Genomic DNA, 22441 nt, shown 5'->3' with positions numbered 1-22441 from the left:
TTCTATACAAAATCTAATGAACTGGGCCCAACATTATATGTCCAAGGAGAAATTAAATGAAATTTTTCTTGGAGGAAACAATATTTCAGAACCACAAACTTCCTTTTTAGACTTTTAGAATGTTCCTGCTTCTGCCCTTCCAATCCACTCTAGGCTCCTGCTACAAGGAACCAGCGAACATTACATTTTTTCTCACCTCTGTAGTATAAGAAATTCCCTTCTGGAACCTTCCCTAACTTCCCCCACAAACATATAGTCACATAGATCTCTACCATGGCATTTGACATATTGTATTATCATTGCCAGTTTACTTGTCTGGTTCTACCCACAACTGTGAGATCTATGAGAGCTGGGACAATGTTTTGCTTACTACCACATCCAAAGCCAATGCTGAGCACACAGTAGAGAGGCAACATCTGTTGAACATTTTTACTGAAAATCCTCATTTCCATTCCCTGGCAAACCTCTTTATTCATCCTTCAAGACATCATCTCCTCTGTGAAGCTTTCTTCTATTGATCCCAAGCAGAATAAGTGGCTCCCTTTGTGCTTGCCATAGTAAATTTTAATTATTTTGCATGTAAGTCTTTTCTATTAGGATGAGCTATGTTTAATTCATCATTATACCCTAAGCAACCAGCAGTAACTGACACTTGCCAATTAAATTAATTTTTTGTTAAACAACCATGAATAACTAATATTTTAAATTTTTTCCAATAAATTACTCATAATTGATATTTAAAGGTAATTAGAGCCTTGGTAGTTCATTATCTTATTAGTTTATTATAACTTCTTTAAAAGTGTGATCAAAACTCTAGGTTCTAACTATATTCTTTTTTTTTTAGGAGGTACCAGGGATTGATCCTAGGACCTTGTACATGTGAAGGAAACACTCAACCACTGAGCTACACCTGCTCCCCTCTATTCTTTTTTGAAATACTATGAGCTTTTAACAGGGTCACACCTATTTTCAATTTGCAAATTTCAAAACGCAATTTGAATCAAAACAATGTATTCTCACTTAGCCTGATCGGTAAACTTATTGCATCTTCCTTAAGCTCTTTCAATTATAATTTGTTTTAGGATTATCAGTAATTCATATTTAAAGAGAATACACTGATTGTCTACACACTGCTAAACACTACCTTTGATAACAAAAGCCAAAAAATACTACATGAGTAAAAATACAACTTGATCTAGTGATAAAAAAAATCAACAGCATTATGTTTTCCTACCAGGCAGGTTTGTGAAAAGTTAATGCATGCGGTTGGACATAGTATTTTATGCTTGGAAGTATTTTTGTAAGTATTCTGAATATAGACAATGTTAGCTAGCTTGTACATATGATATTGCAACATATACTCACATTTTAGTCATTTGGAAGGAAAACTGAAAAAATGAACAGCATCCGATGTAGGTGATTTTTACAATACTAGGACTAAAACATACTAGACCCTCAAAAAATATGTCTGTTAAGTATTAAGTTCATTCTTTAAGTTATGTGAGAGATGGCTATATAAAGATACAAAATACATAGTCTGATACCTTTATGATGAGGGGAGGATTGCTGTTTAAAACTTTAGGGAGGCATTCTTCTGACTCTTCTACAAATGGTGCCTGAACAGGAAAGAGATGAGCCTATCATATAATCAAATATAAAGATTATGAGAATGATTATTTTCATGACCTTATTACATTAAGCACTGAATTATTTCAAGTAATTTAAATTATGAAAGGAGACACAAAACCAAGTTAACATCTTTAGTGTTCTTTGAAAAACAAGTTGCATTTAAGTTAATAACCAAACACCACTTTCTAAACTGTTTGTACTGTCTCAGTTTACTAGACCTCTAGCTGCCAATAATAGAAACAAATTTCAGAAACACAGATTCCCTAAAGCCACTGAAGGATACAAATCTATAAAGACTGTAAAATGAAACAGAAACACTCATTTTCTAAGATAAACACTTGGATGACAAAAACAAAATTTCTATTCACTTGAAAGGTTATTGTCTAAATTATCAAGACAATCACCTCAATTTTCAAAATCATTTCAATACAAATTTTAAAACTTTCCTTCCAAGAACAAATAGTTTAATTGCCTTATACTTAAATATTTCAATAGTATTTGTATCAATAGCATGCAAAATTAATTTAAAATTCAAGTCCATTTAGTGTATTCTCGAAAAGAAATGGAAGTCTCCAGAAGAAAATAAGACTACAGATAAAAGTATAGCATTTTTAGCAGCCCAATCAGTTTAATTTCCAAAAGTTAAGTGAATACCAAGACTGTCACTCAGAAATAGAAGGTAATAGTGGTTATAAATGTTAAATACCCAATAAAGTCTCAGAAGAGAGACTAACACCTAACTTATCAAAATGGCTTTGGGCATAACCAAAAAATTAATCTGTTCATTCCAAAATATGAAAGTATTAACAAAAGAAAGAAAGAAACAAGGAAGGAAGAAAGGCTGGAGGGAGGGAGAGAAAGAAAAGAGAAAAAAACAACTCTATACAAACCTCTGTGGCATAGATTTTGAAGAGTGTCCATGAGATATACCAAGTCATCAGGAGAAAGACACCACACAGCCAGACATGGTAGAGCAATGAGAGATTCAAGAGGCCACTCACAGTGTTAAGAGGATGTAATTGCCTACCAAAGAAGAAATTACTATTTAATCTTATGGGGAAAATACAATCTAAGAAATTTACAGACTTGAGGCTACATGCTGAGAAACAAATAAATCCTATATATAAATAATAATTGGCGACTCCTATCCTTTTGTACCCTATAGGATTCTTTCCCTAATACCTTCTTAGGAGGTACATTAAGGAGCCTTAAGGGAAGAGCAGACCTAAATTGGCACTGCAGCTTCTTGTGTTCCAAATGCTCACTCTCATTTAGTATGGAGGAAGAATGAAGCAAGCCTACAAGCCTAACTACCAGAAACTGGGTGAAATTTGATTATTGTTGCTTTGTAGTTTGATACTTAAAAACCATTAAAAATGACTAGCACCTCTCCTGGACCAGATTTCACTTCTATTTGTACACCCTCTAGACAGTTTCATAAAGTTAAAAGCGCATACTACTACCTAAAAAGAACTTTACTTTTAAATTTTATTCAAGAAACTCAGTGAGAATCCTAAATAAAGCTAAAAACCTTGAATAGATTAATTAACTAAGAGATCATAATCCTATAACCACACAACTAGCAATTGTCAAAACCAGGATTAGAACCTCTGACTGCTATTTGAGTACTGTGATTAGGTAAATCATTTGACCTCTCCAACCTCAGTTTCCTCATCCATACATGGTGGCATAATCTCTTCACTCTACTTCTTAGGGCTATTGTGAGATTTAAAATAGCTTATATTAGGAGTGCCCAGCAAAGTGCTTGACATTCACTGGCATATCAATAAGTGCGGGATATTTTTTATAATATTTTTAAGTAAACACTTACTTAGGGTACGTGAGGGCTGGGCATACTCGACAGACAGGTTATTGAGCACTATGCCATATGAAGGAACAGTTTTAAAGTGAAAGGAGGAAAGAATTATGTAAAATTTCTATCAAATATCATTATTTTTCTCTTTCCATTTGACCCAATCTGAAATCTGGGCTAACAAAATAAATGACTCAAGTACTTGGGTTCATATCTAGGAATTAAACAGAAAACAAAACTAAACCTTAACTAGAAATTTTTTTAAAGTTAGGAATTGTAATCTACACTGTAGAAACCATAACATCTCCTAGCAAATAAAATGTAAATACCCATAAATGCCAATATTTCCACTCCCTAAAACTAATATGAGTGAATCCCATAAATGACACAAAAGCCTCAAAGTGGAATAACCAACAACTAAAAGAACACGATTAGAAAAGAAATTTACATTTATTCAGCAAACATATATTAAAGCATTAACTATGTGCAAAACCATGGGGGATAGCTAGAACAATACACCCTTGTGCTACCACTTCATTGCCACTCATGACCTTCAACTGGTCACTTGACCTTGCTCAATTTTGGTTTCCTCACATGCAAAATCAGAACAATGCCAGGCAATCATGGTGAAGGTTTAATGAGCTATCACGTATAAAAGGATCTAGAATAGCATCTACCACAAAGTACCACAGGATATTTATTAAGAAAAATAAATTAGGTCATCAGCTTGAGATGTCTCCTTTTGCATAAAATAAAAGCTGTAGCTAATAAAAACTGATTATCCTTGCTTACTTCTGGAGAGAGGAACTAGGTGACTGGAGAAAGAAGTAGGAGTTCTTCAATGTATACCTTTTTATTTACCTTTGGGATTTTAAATCATGCTAATGTTATAACCATTCAAAACTGAACATAATTTTGAAAAAATTTTAAAAGGTTAAATAATCTAAACAAAACACCTGGAAAGTAACATACCTCTAAAAGGATGGAGACAGTTAAAATTAGACTTCATATATTACTTACTCATCTTTCTGAAGGTCCATAGCAGTGCTAATCCATACTTTGGGAATATGGCCTAAAGGGGTCAAAAAAATACCACATTATGACTGTAGCAGTTTGACATTGTTTATGAGTTCCAGAAATAGATATTGGATTATGTTTGTAAACTAGTGTGTCCCTCCAGGCATATGAGAGTATATTGCATTCAGAAGTTTTGCTTTTACTTGACTAAATAATGATTAAGGCTTTGATTGACCCACGTCAGTAGGATGTTGAGTCCTCACCCCCTTGGGTGGTGAAGACCCACAGAGAAACCGAACCACAGAGAAAGGAGTTTGGAGTTTTGAGCTGGAGCCCAGGAAGTAAGCACACAGAGGAGCAGAGCAGCTGAGCCTGGAAAGAATCAAGTCCCGGGAAGATAGGAACCCCAGACGCCTGAACCCTGGCAGACGTCGGCAGCCATCTTGCTCCAACATGTGGCAAAAGACTTTGGTGAGGGAAGTAACTTATCCTTAATGGCCTGGTAACTCTAAGGTTCTACCCCAAATAAATACCCTTTATAAAAGCCAACAGATTTCTGATATTTTGGACCAGCACCTGTTTGCCTGACTAATAAAATGACCATAAAAAGTTAATAAATCTTAATCATACTTTAGAATATAATGTCAGTATGATGGCCAAGATCTCAAAAATGCTAGCTCGTTTTATTAGGAATGGGCAGAAGAAAAGAATAATTTCTAAGTAGTCAGCTCTCACTTTGCGTCGTTCTGATATGTACCCATTTCAGGTACCATGGTTTAGTTAAATAACCAGTACCCCAAAAACATGGTTCAAATTTCAATTACCACAGAATATATTAACTGTGAGCAATTACATATAGCACAAACTTTGCTGCTGGCTTTATATTCCACAAATCACTATGTACATAACAGATGCATACCCAACTGTGACCTATTGTGTCACCTCCTTCAAATTCTGTCAGTCACTGGCAACTGTGCACCCATTATTCAGTTCAGACACAGACAGCAAAGGATGTAACAGTGTTGTCTCTTTTGTTTCCCAGTGATAAACTTATATGACATTTTATAAAATGAGAGTCAAAAAAAGGAACAGGTCAAAAAAGATTGAAGTGCAACAAAGAAACAAGAAGTGATAATATTGGAAATGAAATTCAAATCAAATATAAATGGAAATATGGAAGAAACAGCTGACTATGGAAATGTTCACAATGATACTGTGTCAAGTCAAATATATAATGATACGGGAAGAGCGAGGCTGACTGAAGTAGGTTAATACAACACAAGGGAGAGCGATGATCACAAAACCTATGTAAAAGAATGGATTATATAAATAACAAATTTTAAAAAGTAGAAAACAGAATGGCTCATATATAGAAAGAACTACTCTGTAAAATTATATCCATGGAAAAAAGTAGTATAAGAAATATTAGTCCGAAAATGGTCTATTTTAGAAAGTTGGATTTTTATATTATGTGCTGCTACTGAGATTAATGTTTTCAATTCAGCTTGGAATGTTCATTACACTAAAATTCATACTAATTAATCATACAAGCCTCCCTTAGCAAAAGGATGGGTTTACTGTATTACTACCAAGTTACAGATTTATGGAAAAAAAAGTTATTTCCTGACAGAATAATGACTAAATGACATACAATATCTCCCCTTAACCAAATAATCTTTGAACAATTTAAACAAATGTTGGGCCAATCATATACCTACAATTGTCAGAAACAAAAAAGACTTTGCAACTGAGATTTTCTCAGATATGAGCTAACACATATCCTGTATCAAAAAGCAGAAATTCTTACCAAGAAAATAATACAAGATGCAGAAATTTCTAACCAGGAATAGGGATTCCACACAACTATGTTTAAGTAGTAAGAACAGAGATCTCCTAAAGCGCAAGAACTTGAATTGCTGTGGAAAAAGAGAAAAAGAATCAAATGAAACATCCAAAGAAAGGTTCCACTTTACTCTATAGCAAGCACTTAATCATAATAGTCAACATATAAAAAATTAATCATTGAATAAGAAAATTTATTTCAGAGTCAAAACCTCAACTGTTTCTGATGTTAAGAGATTTAATATTTCCTTTATACAATATTATACTGATATGAGATCAGAAATGAGAAAATTAACAACATGATTTCATATTTGATCCTAAGGACTATGAAGATGGAGAAAGTACAAATAATGACAGCAGCTAACATTCACTGGGCACCTACTATGTACCAGTTATTATACTAAATACCTTACATGTATTAATCAGTTTAAATCTCACAACAACCCTATGAAGGAGGTTTTATCATTATCCTCATTTTACAGATGAGGAAACAGGCACAGAGAGGTTAAGTAACAACAAATATTATCAGCTATTAAAAAGAAAATCTGACTACATGATTTTTTTATAAACCTACAACTTCTCTGAAAAAAAGGAAAAGAGAATCTGAAATTTGAATCCAGGCAGTCTAGCTTAAGGGCCTGCAATATTAAAGATAGTGCATACTGCCTCTATACTAAAATTTTAAAAATACTTTCTGCACATTCAATTGAGTGAAATAAGTCAGACGTAATAGGACAAATATTGTATGATTCTACTTACACGAAATAGCTAGAATATACAAATTCAGAGAGAGAAAGCAGACTACAGGGAATATGAGAATTAATGCATAATGGGTACAGGGTTTCTGTCTGGGGTGATGGGAAAGTTCTGGTAATGGATGGTAGTGAGGGTAGCACAACACTGTGAATATGCTTAATCCCACTGAAATGCATGCTTGGGAGTAACTAAGATGGGAATGCTTGTGACATCTATATATTTCCACAATTAAAAAAAAAGAGATAGGGACTAAAAAGACATTAACAGCTAAATCAATACATGATCCTGGACTGGATCTAATGTTCAGAATATAGACAACAGATATAGGTACATAGATGGACAGATGGATGGATGGGTAGATGGATGGATTGGTAGAATGATATGGCAAAATATGGCAAAACATGAAAGATTGGGGGAATATGTTGGCATTCCCTGCATGGGTTTGGTATTACTTTTGCAACTATCCTGTAAGCTTAAAAGAATTTCAAAATAGAAAGTTTATTTTTAAAAATGCTGTTTGCAGAAAAATGGGAGGCAGTGGAGAAGACAGTAGGCTAGGAATTGGTGGGAGAATGAGTTCTACTGCTCCCACTTTCTGTGCAACCCTGAGCAAGCCAAATTTCCTTTCTATTTTCCTATCTATAAGATATGAAGGCTGAACCCACTAAATATTTACTTAGTGGACACCTGCCAACTCTAATGATCTAAGAGAAAGGAACTAAATAAGAAAAGTATAGAAAGTTTTTTCCTGAAAAAAGTAAACATCTTGTGAAACAAGAGGTGTGTAGCAGTTTGACATAGTTATGAATTCCAAAAATAGATACTGGATTATGTTCATAATGTGGTCTGTACCTGGGCATCACTGAGTTATGATTGGGGCTTTGATTGGGCCAAGTCACTAGGGTGTTGGCGGGCGGGTGGGGACTCACAGATAAAAGGCATGGCAAAGGACAGAGTTGGGGTTTGTAATGTTGGAGTTTTGATGTTGGAGTTTCATGTTGAAGTTTTAAGCTGGCACCCTGGGAAGTAAGCACACAGAGGAAAGAGAAGCAAGCCCCAGGAAGAAAGGAACCTTGAACCCAGAGAGAAGCAAGACCCTGGAAAGGGAGGAACCCAGGAAACCCAAACCCTCTCAGATGTCCGCAGCTGTCTTGCTCCAATACGTCAAAATAGACTTTGGTGAGGGAAGTAACTTACACTTTATGGCCTGGTATCTGTAAGCTCCCACCCCAAATAAATACGCTTTATAAAACCCAACCAATTTCTGGTATTCTGCATCAGCACCACTTTAGCTGACTAACACAAGGTGTTTTCCCCTTCCTCCCTCCTAACACAGAAACACCAATGGAAAAAAAATGAAAAATTCCTGGAGAGAATCTAAGGAAACCTAATAAACAAAGGATGAACTTCCCAAATTCTGATCTTCTTTCATGCTTACTACTAAAGCCGATTGCTCTTTAAGGAATTTCAGAAACTGAAGAACGGCAAAGAATTACGGTATTTAGGTGGACATATATCTTCATATCATGTCTGCAGATGTCTATAATATCTTACAAAAAGCAGCCCATATGAATACTTGGTCCCAACTGTACAGCTTCAATTATACTGGTTTATTCAATATTTTCCAAGTGCAAAGTATGGAACTAGTCTATGCAATTACAGGGTGCCACCACCATGATCACCACCCCAATAAAAAGGGCAAAGTTCCTACACTATTCCTACTGCAGCTCTTACCTCAAACATCACTCACAAGGGTACAGAGACAAGTCCAGGGAAGCAGGTGGACATTTCCATAGCTATGTATAGAGAAGATAGCAAGGTATTTGGGGGTACCTCATTCTTAACTAACACTTTCTTTTCTTTTTTCTATATTTTCTTAATTGTGTTTGATCAAAGATGATTTATCATGGATGTTTCAATGCAGGATTTTGGAGTTTTCCTCCTAATGAAATTCTGAGGTGGCAAAGCTAACATCCTCCTTTGAATTCATCTTCACAAGATATGAAAAACACTCTAAATGGGACTTTTTCTTCATAGACTCATGGACTGTAGGGAATTAGGGCCGGATGGTTTTTAGCAAGCACCATCTCATTTCAGCACTGATATTTTCATCAGATTGTTCTCATGGATGCAAGAGGCATGTGGAAACTATTAAACCAGGAGAACCCTAATCCATCACACTCTCATACATTATACTCTCATAATGACATATTATTTGTTCATACATCTCTCCCTCCCATCAGACTAGGTCCTAGTGGAAGCAACTGGCTCTAACATTTTCACTCCAAAGCTCAGTCCTCAGTCTGACACAGAGTAGGAATGAAACAAATAATAGCACAGTCAGGTAAGAACAAGCTGGAGAGAGCCTTCGCACCATAGTGAGACAGAAGGAACAATCTTCCTCTCTTGCCAGAGGTGGTGGCCCTGAGGTACAGGGACAGCTCTTACCAGATTAGATTTTTAAAAACCTAACTGGAAAATAGTTTAAACTGTCCCAGTCAAACCAACTAAAACTATTTTATTTATACACACCTTGCCTTGTTCTGAAGAAGATTTGACATACTAGCTGATAGACCATACACAAAATTGCACAGCCCCAAGCTTATGAAATCCTTAAGTTCAAGAAAAGCTGGTAGCTGCACAGAGATACTTAGCATGAATGTCATTATCAACCTCCTCCAGCCCTGCTAGGTCACAGCAACTGCCACTACCTCGCAGCAGGGAGGAAAAGAGTGGAACAAAGTGGTATTTTGACAGTGGCAGCAGAAAGGGCTCAAACATACAGCTCTCAAACATACACCAAAGTCTCATGAAGACAAATCTCTCCTCTCTAAATGGCATTTGAGGATTTCAGTCCTAAGGTTTCCTGATCAAACCCTGAATGAATCAGATGATGCCAGGGCAATTTTAACTCTGCCAAATTTGATATAAGGTAATGTTCAAATAGTATCTTACCTGTATAATGGGAAATGGAAGATAGTTCATGTTGTTAACAAAATAGAGAAGGCTATAGCTATAGCCCATGAATGCTCCAGCCAGTAGGAAAAAAAGGTGATATTCATTTAAGCAGGTTTGTACAGCAGGGGCACCTAAGCTGAGGGAAAAAAGTTATTAACAAAGAATCAGGGACACATATCACTGTTTTAGGCCTATTATTTACTAAAAGCAAAGCTTCAACTTAAATCACTTAAGAAATGCCTTATATTCAAACAGAATAATTCTTTTTTAGGTGAGTGTGGGCAAAGGCTTAATAAGACCCTTTTCCCTGATGCATGAGAATATGACAGTTAGTTAATCTGGCTCTGTTCCCCTGAAAATCAGATAAAGGTAAGGTTATCTATAATACTAAGCAACATTGCTTCCAGTAAAAAAATAAAAAACAAACGTCCTGGTTGATAAACTGCATCTGAACCAAGAACTATAAGGAAACTAGAAATTACTAATGGAAAGGCCAAGACTTTGGGCTTCTGTCTGTGTTGTCTCTTATAATTAGATTTTCCTTTATGGGGACCCTGGAAGCTTTGCCTATAAATTTCTATAAGAGATGCAGGATCCTCTGGGGCATAAGGCTGTTACACAAGGAGGGCTGACAATCTGTCTGATGGGGATCTCTTCTCCTTGTACCTAAGCTGAGTCATGGGGATTGGGGAGGGTGGGGGCAAGAGGGTATGGGACCTATCACCTGTATGAAATGTTGCAAGGAGTCCCACTAAAGAAGAATTTTTTTTTTTTTTACTTTTATTTTAAAAAGGAACTCTATGTTCCCAGGTGGCAAACTACAGTTGTCTTGTAAGTTCTGAATATTTAGTCAAACCCAAGAGGATCCACTGGTGGGCACTGCCATAAGCTACTACTCTTCATCTTTATTGCAATCATTTAATTATAAGTATAATACCCTATGTATTTGGTCAACATCAAAGCCTCTGAGATTTTATTGAGAATTTCTATAACTATCAAACATCTGGAGTATAAAGACCCAACACATCATAATTCAGTAGCTGACAATTTTTCATGAATGAGGAAAGGTTATGGAGCTGCCCCACCATCTATCTCCATGAGAGGTAAGACTCTTAATTTAAAAAAATTTATCACATTAGGAAAAATACTACCTTATATAACAGCAGCTGGGGGCCAAGAGGAAATCAAGTATTTAGTATTCGTATAACATTCTTTTAAAGACAGTGGAAAATAGGGAACCTAAGATTACTCTATTAATCTTTTCTGATTTTTAAACCCAGAATATCAACTCGTCATTTATATCAATGCCATGGGTTCAAGGACTACACAAGTTTCAAAATTATAAAAGTCCTCTACAGAAGGTCGTTAAAATTATTTAAAAATTTTTTTCTTCATTCTTTCCATACTACCCTTCCTCCAAACTCGAACCAAAATGTCACCACCTCCAAAAAGTCATTTGTGGATTTGCCCTGATTTCAAAGCTCCCGTAGGTTTTAGTGGCACATCTCATTTTCCTCCTCCTAGTAAATCCATCTGTGTCAGTCTTAATTTCCCTATTGATCTCAACTCTCAAGGAGCTTATGATCTATGTTTGAACCATCCTTATCTCTAAAAGCACCTCACATTACACCTTGCACCTAATAGTTTATAGTTTTTTTTAAGGAAAGCAAAGAATGCCCATAAACTATCAACCTATATAAGTCACTTTTGGCTTAGTAACTAAACAAAGGTTACTTAGAAAAAAATGTTTAATATTATTACCTTTCTGTACCTGTGCAGGGGACCACAAGAAAACTGTATCGGCCCTTGATCATAACTGCAGCACACCAAGCCACCACCATTCCCATTGCAGCATGAATAAATGAGTGCATGATCTGCTGAGGGTGAATGATCTTCCCTATCAGTGCCAGTCTGGAGCAGGGAATGGAAGGAACAACTGCAAACAAAACAATTTGTTCCAAACAATTTGGAATTTGTAAGCTGCAGCACATGAAGTTAGAGGACCTAAACTATTCCTTCTCATTCATGTGTAAATAGTCTAAATGGAAAATATAATAAAGAAAACTTCTAAGTTAAAATTTAAACAGAAAACATGATTTGAGAAAACATCAAATACAAAGAGATGCACACACAAAAAAGAATAATCAAAGACTCTAGAATAGAGAGGTGAAAGCTAAGGATAGCATGATTAACGTTTTTCATTTATGTTTAATTAAAATATCTTGATTGCTCGAATAGTGACTATCCTAGCTCTCCTAAATGCCATAAAAGGTTTTTTAAAAAAGTTACTTTTATTTCAGCACTTGAAATTAATATATAGTCCATCTGTGAAAAATAAACCAGAAATTGGGTAAATAATGACGATACTGAATAATAAAATAAATTCTTGTATGGGGATTTTTAATACCTCTCTGATGATCCAAAAAAGGTTTCTGGAAGAAGTGAGCTGGGGAAGGTGAGAATGAATTAGAAGGATGTCAACCTTTGAAAACAGCAAGCACAGAGTTCCTTGATCTCTCTATACAGACTTTCTTCTTTTAATACACTCAGAGTAAAGAGATTGAGAGGAGATGAAAAAGTAAGTGTGAATAAGAGGGCTTAGGTGCTTTACACTTTGGGGAAGAGTCTCTTTTTACCTCTCACTTCCCACCAGAAATGCCCATGAGGGCCTACTGACAGTGCTACTTAAAATACTTGGAATTCAACAAGTCCTCTAATGTTCCTAAGCCTTTTTTACATGCTGTATCTTTTCCCTAAAACATCATTTTCCTTCTTTGTCTACTCAATACAACTCATCCTGGAAGACTTTGCTTAAGCATCATCTCCTCCGGGAAGCTCCCCGTGCTGGATGTTTCTCCTATATACTCCTATAGTATTCAATGTCTTGAAATTGAATATACTTGATGTTTACTTTTCTGTCTCCCCATTAATTGTGATCCTTTGGGGAAAGCTGGAATCATATCATTTATCTCTTACCCCTCACAATGCATGGCATATAGTAAATGCGTGAGAAATGTTTAAATAAAGGAATAAGCCAAAGCAACTGGTCAGGTTTTAAGAATGACTGGCTTGGAAGCTCCCACCTACCACATGGGAGGTCCCTGGTTTGATTCCTGGTGCCTCCTAAAGAAGACAGCGAACTGGCGCAAAAGGTAGGTGCAGCAAACTGACACAATAAGATGACGCAAATAAGAAAAACATAATGAGAGACACAACGAAGTAGAGAGCAGAGCTTCCCAGTGCCTCCTAAAGAAGACAGCGAGCCGGCACAACAGGCAGGCACGGTGAGCTGATGCAACAAAATGATGCAACATGAGACACAGGGAGGAAAAACATGAGAGACACAACAAAGCATGGAGTGGAGGTGGCTCAAGTGATTAGGCGCCTCCCTCCCACATTGGAGGTCCCCAGTTCAGTTACCGTTGCATCCTAAAGAAACAAGGAAGACGAACAGACACAACAAGTGCAAAACATCAAGGGGGTAGGAGAAATAAATAAAAATAAAATAAACCTAAAAAAAAAAAATGACTGGCTGGAGAGCCCTAGCCTGGCATATCACATACAGAAGATGACCCAGGTACAGGAAAGAGTGTGAAAGAACACATGCTTTAAGACAAGGAACTTTTTTATGGGGCTTGAATGGAAAGAGACCTACCAGCCAGTAGTAAGGGATTAGCATAGCGAAGGAAGACGGAATGTACTATAACACCTAGAGTTAGGATTTTAATTTTTATACCAGGTCTAACAAGGAACTGCTAGAGAGCACAAAAGAGGAATGATATTATAGTCAAAGTAGTATCGGAAAAAAAAAACCTTCTTATTGTACCATATAGACAGACTCAAGGAATTTGAAAAGGCAGGAAAAAAAGGAGAGAAACAGAAAAATAGAAAAGCTCTAGAATCTAGCAGGCAATTCTCCCAAGACAAAACATATAATACCTTGAAGTTTTTGAAAATGAGAGAATCATTGACTTTTATATTTGAAAGAGATCTTAGAAATCACCTGGTCCAATCTCCTACCCTATAAGAAACACTTTTAATAATATACTTGCTGAATTACAGCTTTAACATAATTTGTCAACTATGAAAAGGATTAAGTATTTTAAAAACAGAGATACTGGCACTCAAATACACTTTTAAGGAAGACATTCAAAGCATATGATTCTGTACACATATTTTTAAATTTGACACAAAACTGATCCTGTTATACATACCCACATACAAAATGCATTGAGCTTGCCTTTAGTAAAATAAATTCAGATATTTCTATTTGGGTTTTCTACAGCCACTCTGCCTTTCCTTTGTGAGAAAATAAACAAGGGAGGGATGGGAAGGGAAAGGGGAATGGAAAGGGAAGGAAGGGAAGGAAAATTCAGATATTTCTGAGATGGTTAATATTTGAAAACTTACCTGCATAGAACTCCACATTGAATATACTTATTATCACTATTACTGCTGACAGCAACAGGAGGTGAAAGATAACGTAAGAGTTATAAAGATCATTGAAAGAATCTAAAACACAAGAGAAATGAATTAGTAAAGTTTATTCAGTCATTTAGCCATGTTTAGTATACTGTAAAAGAAAAGGCCTTTTAACCACACTATAATCTACTTTTATAAAGTATCTTTTCTTAAATAATTTAATCATACACTGCTGACAGATCTAATGGACATCAACTCAAGAACTATAGTGAGTTATTTAGACTTGGCTCTGAGTACTTTATACTAGAATTTATTTTAGATGACCCAGATGTTAACATTAGAAAAAGCACTATCGTATGCAAACATATTTCATTATGTGAAACAAAGAAGTACCATATTTAGTAATATACCAGTAAAGTTTCTTTTTAAAATATAAAAAATGTTTCAGATAGCATCTTAGTAAATATAATTACCCCTATAGCTAAAGGCAAAGTAACATTTTTAGAACTAGCATAATCCATAAATCATCTAAATGAACTATTAGAAAATCATGATATCCCCATGAAATACTAATATATGTATATTTTACTGTATATCAACAAAAACATGGCAAAGTTTAAGACAGGTATACATTATCACTAAAAACAAGAACAAGAGTAATAAGAACAAATGAGGACATGTTTGCTGAAGAGAATAAGAATTAAGGATGAAACCAATCATTTTTAAAAGTACAATTCATTGATCAATATCAAAGACTCCCTTGTGGAGTTTTTCTTTTTGGAGTAATGAAATAGTTCTAAAATTTTTTGTGGTGATAAATGCACAACATTGTGATTATACTAAAAGCCACTGATCATAAACTTTGGATAGTCTGTGTGGTATATGAATATCTAGCAATAAAACTGTTCAATAAATAAATAATTGTACAAGGATAGCCAGAAATAGCAGCTATGATCAGCAGGAGAAACAGAGAGAGACTGAAAGGAAAAGAATTTTCCTATTCCTTAGGAAGTGGACTTGGCCCAATGGATAGGGCGTCCGCCTACCACATGGGAGGTCCGCAGTTCAACTCCCCGGCCTCCTTGACCCGTGCGCAGCTGGCCCACGCGCAGTGCTGATGTGCGCGAGGAGTGCCCTGCCACACAGGGGTGTCCCCCGTGTAGGGGAGCCCCAAGAGCAAGGAGTATGCCCTGTATGGAGAGCTGCCCAACACGAAAGAAAGTGCAGCCTGCCCAGGAATGGTGCTGCACACAACGGAAAAGCTGACACAAGATAACGCAACAGAAAGAAACAGATTCCCAGTGCCACTGGATAAGGATAGAAGTGGTCACAGAACACACAGCAAATGGACACAGAAAGCAGACGAGGGGGAGGGGACAGGGGGGAGGAATAAATTTTTAAAAAATAAACCTTTAAAAAAAATGAATTTTCCTGTTTGTTTTTTGTTTATTAGTATTATTACTGAAATAATGAAAATGCTCCAAGAATGACTGAAGTAATGAATGGACACCTATGTGATTATACCAAATACCACTGATTGTATATTTTGGATGAATTATATGCTTTATTAATATGTATCGATAAAATTGATTTGTTTAAAAATCAGTAAAGACCCTCCTCTCAATCTGAAGCAGAGAGGACATCACCATCCCAAAATTCTCAAGATTGAGGAATGGAACAAACATAAGAGGGGAATGCAACCATGGACGAAAGTAGACTTATTCTTGTAGTACTGGAAGAACTTATAATATTTATATAAAGATAGAGGTTACCAGAGGTTCTGAGGGGTGGAAAAGAGAAATGGGAAAGAGAGCATTTTTAGGGCACTGGAATTGTTCTGAATGATCTTGCAATGACAGATACAAGCCATTACACATTTTGTCAAAACCTGTAAAACTGTACAGTGCAAAGTATAAACCAAAATGTAAACCATGAACTATAGTTAGTATTAATGAGTCAGTATTTGTTCAACAATTTTAGCAAATGTACAACATGTAAGATGTTATTAATAGAGGAAAACGTGAGGAGTAGGTGGGGTATGAGAATCCCCTAATTTTTTTTAAAGGTATATATCCTTTTGTTTTTTAAGATTTATTTATTTATTTCTCTTCCCTCCCCACCCCACCCCCCCCCCCCGCCCCGGTTGTCTGTTCTCTGTGTCTATTTGCTGCGTCTTCCTCTTTGTCTGCTTCTGTTGTTGTCAGCAGCACGGGAATCTGTGTTTCTTTTTCTTGCGTCATCTTGTGTCAGTTCTCTGTGTGTGCAGCGTCATTCTTGGGCAGGCTGCACTTTCTTTCGTGCTGGGCGGCTCTCCTTACGGGGCACACTCCTTGCGCATGGGGGCTCCCCTAAGTGGGGGATACCCCTATGTGACATGGCAGTCCTTGTGCGCATCAGCACTGGGCGTGGGCCAGCTCCACACGGGTCAAGGAGGCCCGGGGTTCGAACCATGGACCTCCCATGTGGTAGACGAATGCCCTAACCACTGGGCCAAGTCCTCTTCCCAAGAATCCCCTAATTTTTGATGTAACTTTTTCATAATCTAAAACATTTTTAATAATAGTTTTTTAAAAAACAAACTTTGCCCATTTAAAAAAAGTAATAAAGATTATTACTAAGCACCCACAATTAAACAACTCTACCCAAGCATTACACTGAGCCAAAAGAGAGTACAATTTCTCTGAAAAGACTTTATGAGGCAAAAGTTAAAGAGGCCAATAACATTTGATGATAAAAATGGCATGAATCAAATTGAATTTGGAAAGAAAGTATTATTAGGATTAAAGAAAATCTAGCCACAAAATGGCAAATAGTTTTTTTGTTGTTGTTGTTGTCACTGTTGTTTTAAAGTCAATGCAGTTTATTTATTTTTTACACTTTTTTTAATTAAAGTTAATAGATCACAAAGAATGGCAAATAGTTTTATCTCAAGTGCCAATTCTGAACAACTGGGAGTGGTGCTAGAATACAATACTGAGTACTCTGAGGTTGCGGGTAATGCAATGATAATGAATGAAGGCAAGGTTGCTACAGTTACTTGCAATCCCTGCACTGGCTTATGGCTTAATTTCATCTGACCTTTGGGACCCATCAAAGAAGTGATTTATATATGCCTCCAAAAAAAATATTTCATGGCTTTAATTCATTAGCAGCAATTTCTCCACATGGCAAATATTCTCCTTGAAAATAGGCGTTTTCTTCTGAAAAATTAAATTAGAAACACACTTCCCACTTCCTGAAGCAAGTTGAGAGAGGAAAAAACAGATGTCAAGAGTGTGCTTTTTATCTTCAGGCAAAACTTTAAAGACTTAAAGGGAAGTGGACATGGCTCAACTGATGAAGCATCCGCCTACCATATGGGAGGGTCCAGGATTCGATACCCAGGGCCTCCTGACCCATGTGGTGAGCTGGCCCAAGAGCAGAGCTGCCACACGCAAGGAGTGCCCTGCCACGCAGGGGCACCCCTGCACGGGAGTGCCCCATGCACAAGGAGTGAGCCCCAAAAGGAGAGCCGCCCTGTGTGAAAAAAGCACAACCTGCCCAGGGATGGTGCCGCACACATGGAAGAGCTGACACAGCAAGAGGATGCAACAAAAAAGAGACACAGTTTCTCACTGCCATGGAGGGTGCAAGCAGACACAGAAGAACACACAGCGAGTAGACACAGAAAGAAGAAAATAGCGGGGGGGGGGGGAAGGGAGAGAAATAAAATAAAATAAATCTTTAAAAAAAAAAACAACAAACATTTTCCAGGAGTATTCACCTCTTTTTATTTTTATTTATAGTGGGAGAACTCAGGTTTTCAGGTTAGAAACCAATGTTTAAATCCTAGATTAGCTACTCACTAGCTGTGTGTCTCTGCTACTAGACTATTCAACCTATCTAAACCTCAGTTTCCTCATTTAAAAGGAGGGAATATGTCTTTATTATGCAGGGCTGCAGGGAGGTTAAGAAGTAATATACTTAAGGTGCTTTAGCACGGTACCTGGCACACAATAGATAAATAATCTGTAGCTATTATTAATAACATAAAGAAGCAAGTTACATTTTAATGTATTTAGTAATTTTTTTTCTGTTTCCAAGGATTTTGAGAAACACTTTAGCCTGCCTCAATCTTTTCATCTTTATCAATCTTTGTGCACAATTCTATCTACCCTACTCTTTAACTCTATCCTCCTTTTCCCTCTTCTCATCTCTCTACCTTACTAGCCTCAATAAGGAGATAAAGCACTCTTAATTTTAGACATATTTATTAAAGGGGTGAATACCATATTTTCTAGTCACAATTTTTAAATGGTTGACACGAATAGATCTCTCTCTTAAAAAGACAATCACAATAAAGCTGTCAAAAAGGAAACACAAATAAAAATTAACTTTTCATTTACATGGTTTCTAATGACTTTTTGTTGCTATGGTCAAACATGGCCTCTGACACTTTTAGTAATCTTATATAATAAATGGTTGTTTATGTTACAAAACAGAATGTCTTAAATATATGATCTCAAAGTGAATGCTTTGCTGTGTGAATTTAGGCAGTTATTAAAACCAAATTATTTGATACTCAGACATAAAGTAGATTACGGGACACCAGGGCCTGGGTTAGGGGGTAGGCGTTAAGAGGACAAGGACTTATTGCTTAATAGGTACAGAGTTTCTATTTGAGGTTAAGAAAAAGTTTTGGTAATGAACAGTGGTAATGGTAGCACAATATTTTGAATGTAATTAATATCACTGAACTGTACACATGAAAGCGGTTAAAATGGAAAATTTTGTGTTGTATATGTTACCACATTAAAAAAAAAAAATCAGTGAAAATGGAGAGAAGAAGCCAGATGGAAAAGAAGGAAGTAGAACTGACAGGACTTAATGTTTTGAGTAGAAATAAGGGGCCAAGGAGGACAGAATTTTATTGGAATTGCAACTGACATGATAGTGAGTCATTCTATCCATGAACATCCTTCACACCTCTGGTTTACTTTTTCAGTCTTTTCTTTTTTTACTTGTCTCTCAATAGTTTTACAATTTTCTTCAAAATAATTATTTGAAACATAATGCAATTCTTAACTTGACAAGTTAGGTCCTATAAATTTGTTTTCTCCAAATTCAAAATCACTTACCTGACAGCCACTTTATAGGATGAAATAAATTAACACTGCCAAAGATTATAAATACTGTGGTGCAGATGGGTACAAGCAGCACTGACCAAACAATACTTGCAACTATCCTCCAACCTAAAACCTATAATTAAACAAACAAATAAGCAAAATCTCTCAATCATGAAGTCAGTTAAATAATTTCAGATATAACGGCTATGCAAATTCTATTTTTTCATACAGGATATAAAAAGGCTAATTAGTAATATTTACACACAGATTATAGTCCATGCAGCTAAACATAAACCCAAATGGTCATAACTATTAACAATAGCATTACATACCATTACAGAATCCTGTAATATCAGTGAACTGATGCTTGCATTAGTCCAGAGTCAAGGGGCACATCAAGTATCACATTTTGGGGGATGGGTGATTATCTTATTTAGTTTTACAATTGTATTTTACTTGTATTTCTAGGCTTCGCTGGTAGGCATATTAACATCAAGAAGCTGTATACTTTTTATAGGAACCTTCTGTATAATGTAATTGTGTTTACAATCATCATATATGCACTCGTTTTTAGGGCAACTGCTGTATTGTATTCATCTCTGAATCACCAGTCAAGAGGCACAAGATTTACTGTGGAATAAGTAAATACAAGGGGATATATGGAAGGGCTGTAAGCATGGAAGTGACAAACTGATTTGTGTTTTGGGAAGGTAAAACAACCGTGAGTTTAGAGGGTGGCTGTGAGTAGGATGGATCAGAGGGGACAAAACCCAGACAGAAGACAAAGCAATGAGGAGGCAGTTAACTGCAAAGACTCAAACCAAACATTACAGTTAACGTCTGAAGGAAGGCAGTGGCAACGGGGAAGGGGGTAAGGAGACAGCTTTCTAAAGTAGAATCTACAGGGTTTCGTTGTTGAATAATATACAGGTAGTAAAGAATAAGCAAGTACTAAAGGCCCAAAAGTTTTTAGTTTGGGGATACAGACAGCAGTGTCATTGGGACAAAAGCACTATCTTAAAACGGGTGGTACTCCTATTTCTCTTTGCCCTCAAAAGAGATGCAGAGGTGTTGATTCAACAACTTCAACGAGTTAGAATCTCCTCACCCCAGTTCTACAAGATAAAATTCCTCTAACTTTTTACAAAGGATCCCTGCCCTGTCCTAGTCCCCAGCAGTCTCAGCTGAGACCACGCCACATTCTCCCCAATTCTGGAGGTTCATTCCCACTTCTTATCCGAAGTCATCAACAAGTAATTTATTTTTGCTCCTGCTAAGTACTTCTTCCCATCCCCTGCGACAGTTTCCATTCAGGTCATCCCTCCGACTCCGACCATCTTCCACTAAATCAGTCTCTTACACCCTGATCAGCTTCCTCTGGGCAGAGCGAAGAATTCGTGAACAACTTCTCTCGGTACTCTCCCTCCTACCCGGTAACCAGCTTCCACTTGGGACTCCTCTCCTATGCCGTAATCACCTCCCAATCAGGATGTCCCCCACACACTCCCTGTAACCAGCTTCTACTCGGACGTCTCCCGCCCCGCCCTGTAGTCAGCACCCTCAGGTGGCCCTCTCATTTCGTGCTCTCCCCACGCTGCACAAGGACACGCCGGTCCCTAAACCGCGCGCACGCGCAGTCAGCGTCCGTCGGCCCAGCCCCGACCCCAGCAGCGGCTGAACGCGCGCCAAACCGCGCGATGCACTCACGCGCCACAGGATGTCCCGCGACCCGCCAGCGCAGGGCCGACTCGGAGCGGTGGCCATGGAGATTGAGGAACCTGCTCTAAACAGCGCAGGAACCTGGGAGGCCGCCCGCCACCGCAGTTCAAAGGGACGTAGGCCCCAGGAGGACCCCGGTGGGGTTGCCTCAAACGCTGCCTGAGCGAAGCCCGGCCCAGGCATCAACCCATCCCACCGAGGCTTCGTCTGGACAGGCTTAACCGGCCTGAATCGCCCCACAGACGCGTTCCCCAGAGAGGGCCGTGACTTCAGGACCCGCCCTCCAGAGTCTAACAGGTCCCTCCGAAGCAGGGCCCAGCGAGGCGCCAGAAGCAGGGGGCGGCGCTGCATGCTGGGAACTGTAGTCTCGAAGGTCCTTTAGGAACCAGGAGGAGGAGGGTTGCGTTCTGGGACTGCGAGTTCCCGTGGAATTCTAAAGTACAGCATGATGGGAGTCAGCCTCCCCGGAGGTGCCTTATGGAATCCTGGGAATCGTAGTCTTTTAAAAAGCCGATACTTGCCACAGTGTTTACTGCTCGGAATTCTAGTTAGAAAAATATGGCAAAATGATTTGCCCTCATTTCGCCTGATTTTACTGCGTCAGCCGCCTGAAGTGTGGCCCCCTCCACAACAAGTACTAAGTAATTTTACAGAAATCGAAAAATCTCCACCCCTAGATCTACGTTTGGTTTCAAAAGATCCGATTTCAGATGACTGAGTTCAGGCCAACTAAATATAAACAAAGTACTGTATTGCATGGTATCTTTTACAGAAACCCTCTTAAAAGAGAGCTAGCACTCGTTTTTTCCTCTTTGTAAATTCCTGCCTCCATCCGACTGCCTGCAACTTGGATGTGTTGTAAGGAAAATGAAGTACTGAGTTTGAAGGAGCCTTCATTAACCGAGGCAGCCATACCAGTCCTAGACTACTTAGCTTTACCTCCTGACTTAATTTACACCAGAGAGACATTTATTATTTGTGCCACTTCTATTTTTATGGCACTTGTAATCTGAAATCATCTTTTTTGTTTACTCTGCCTACTAGTATATAAGCTTCTATCTTGTTTATCTTGTTTATCATTGTTTCTAAAGTGTCCATTACATTGTAGCCAGTCTGTGAATGTTTGTTAAATGAAGAAAATAATGAATGAATGAAGAAAGCAACTCTTTCAGACAGTGCC

The 22441-nt window shown here is 37.5% G+C and overlaps 1 protein-coding gene across 2 annotated transcripts in view; it reads right to left on the bottom strand.

Moving 5' to 3' along the window:
- The window catches only part of NDC1 (NDC1 transmembrane nucleoporin), a 66215-nt gene extending 43781 nt beyond the window's left edge, over window positions 1-22434 (bottom strand). Inside the window, exons 1-9 of one of the 2 annotated variants that reach the window (XM_058303539.2) lie at window positions 21250-22434; window positions 19555-19675; window positions 14426-14527; window positions 11777-11951; window positions 10013-10151; window positions 6267-6375; window positions 4463-4514; window positions 2520-2652; window positions 1545-1637 (exon numbers count right to left, since the gene is read on the bottom strand). In XM_058303539.2, coding sequence (XP_058159522.1) covers window positions 1545-1637; window positions 2520-2652; window positions 4463-4514; window positions 6267-6375; window positions 10013-10151; window positions 11777-11951; window positions 14426-14527; window positions 19555-19675; window positions 21250-21612 — 1287 coding nt within the window. In that variant the 5' untranslated portion in view covers window positions 21613-22434. Of the gene's footprint in view, window positions 1-1544; window positions 1638-2519; window positions 2653-4462; window positions 4515-6266; window positions 6376-10012; window positions 10152-11776; window positions 11952-14425; window positions 14528-19554; window positions 19676-19874 lie in introns of both variants that reach the window. The other variant, XM_058303541.1, reaches the window with a different exon arrangement.
- Between the last annotated feature and the right edge of the window lie 7 nt (window positions 22435-22441).

Source organism: Dasypus novemcinctus, chromosome 9 (assembly GCF_030445035.2).
Source record: "Dasypus novemcinctus isolate mDasNov1 chromosome 9, mDasNov1.1.hap2, whole genome shotgun sequence".
NCBI classification, from domain to species: domain Eukaryota; kingdom Metazoa; phylum Chordata; class Mammalia; order Cingulata; family Dasypodidae; genus Dasypus; species Dasypus novemcinctus.
Note: the sequence above shows the minus strand (reverse complement) of the source record. Positions and strands in the feature narration are given on the sequence as shown.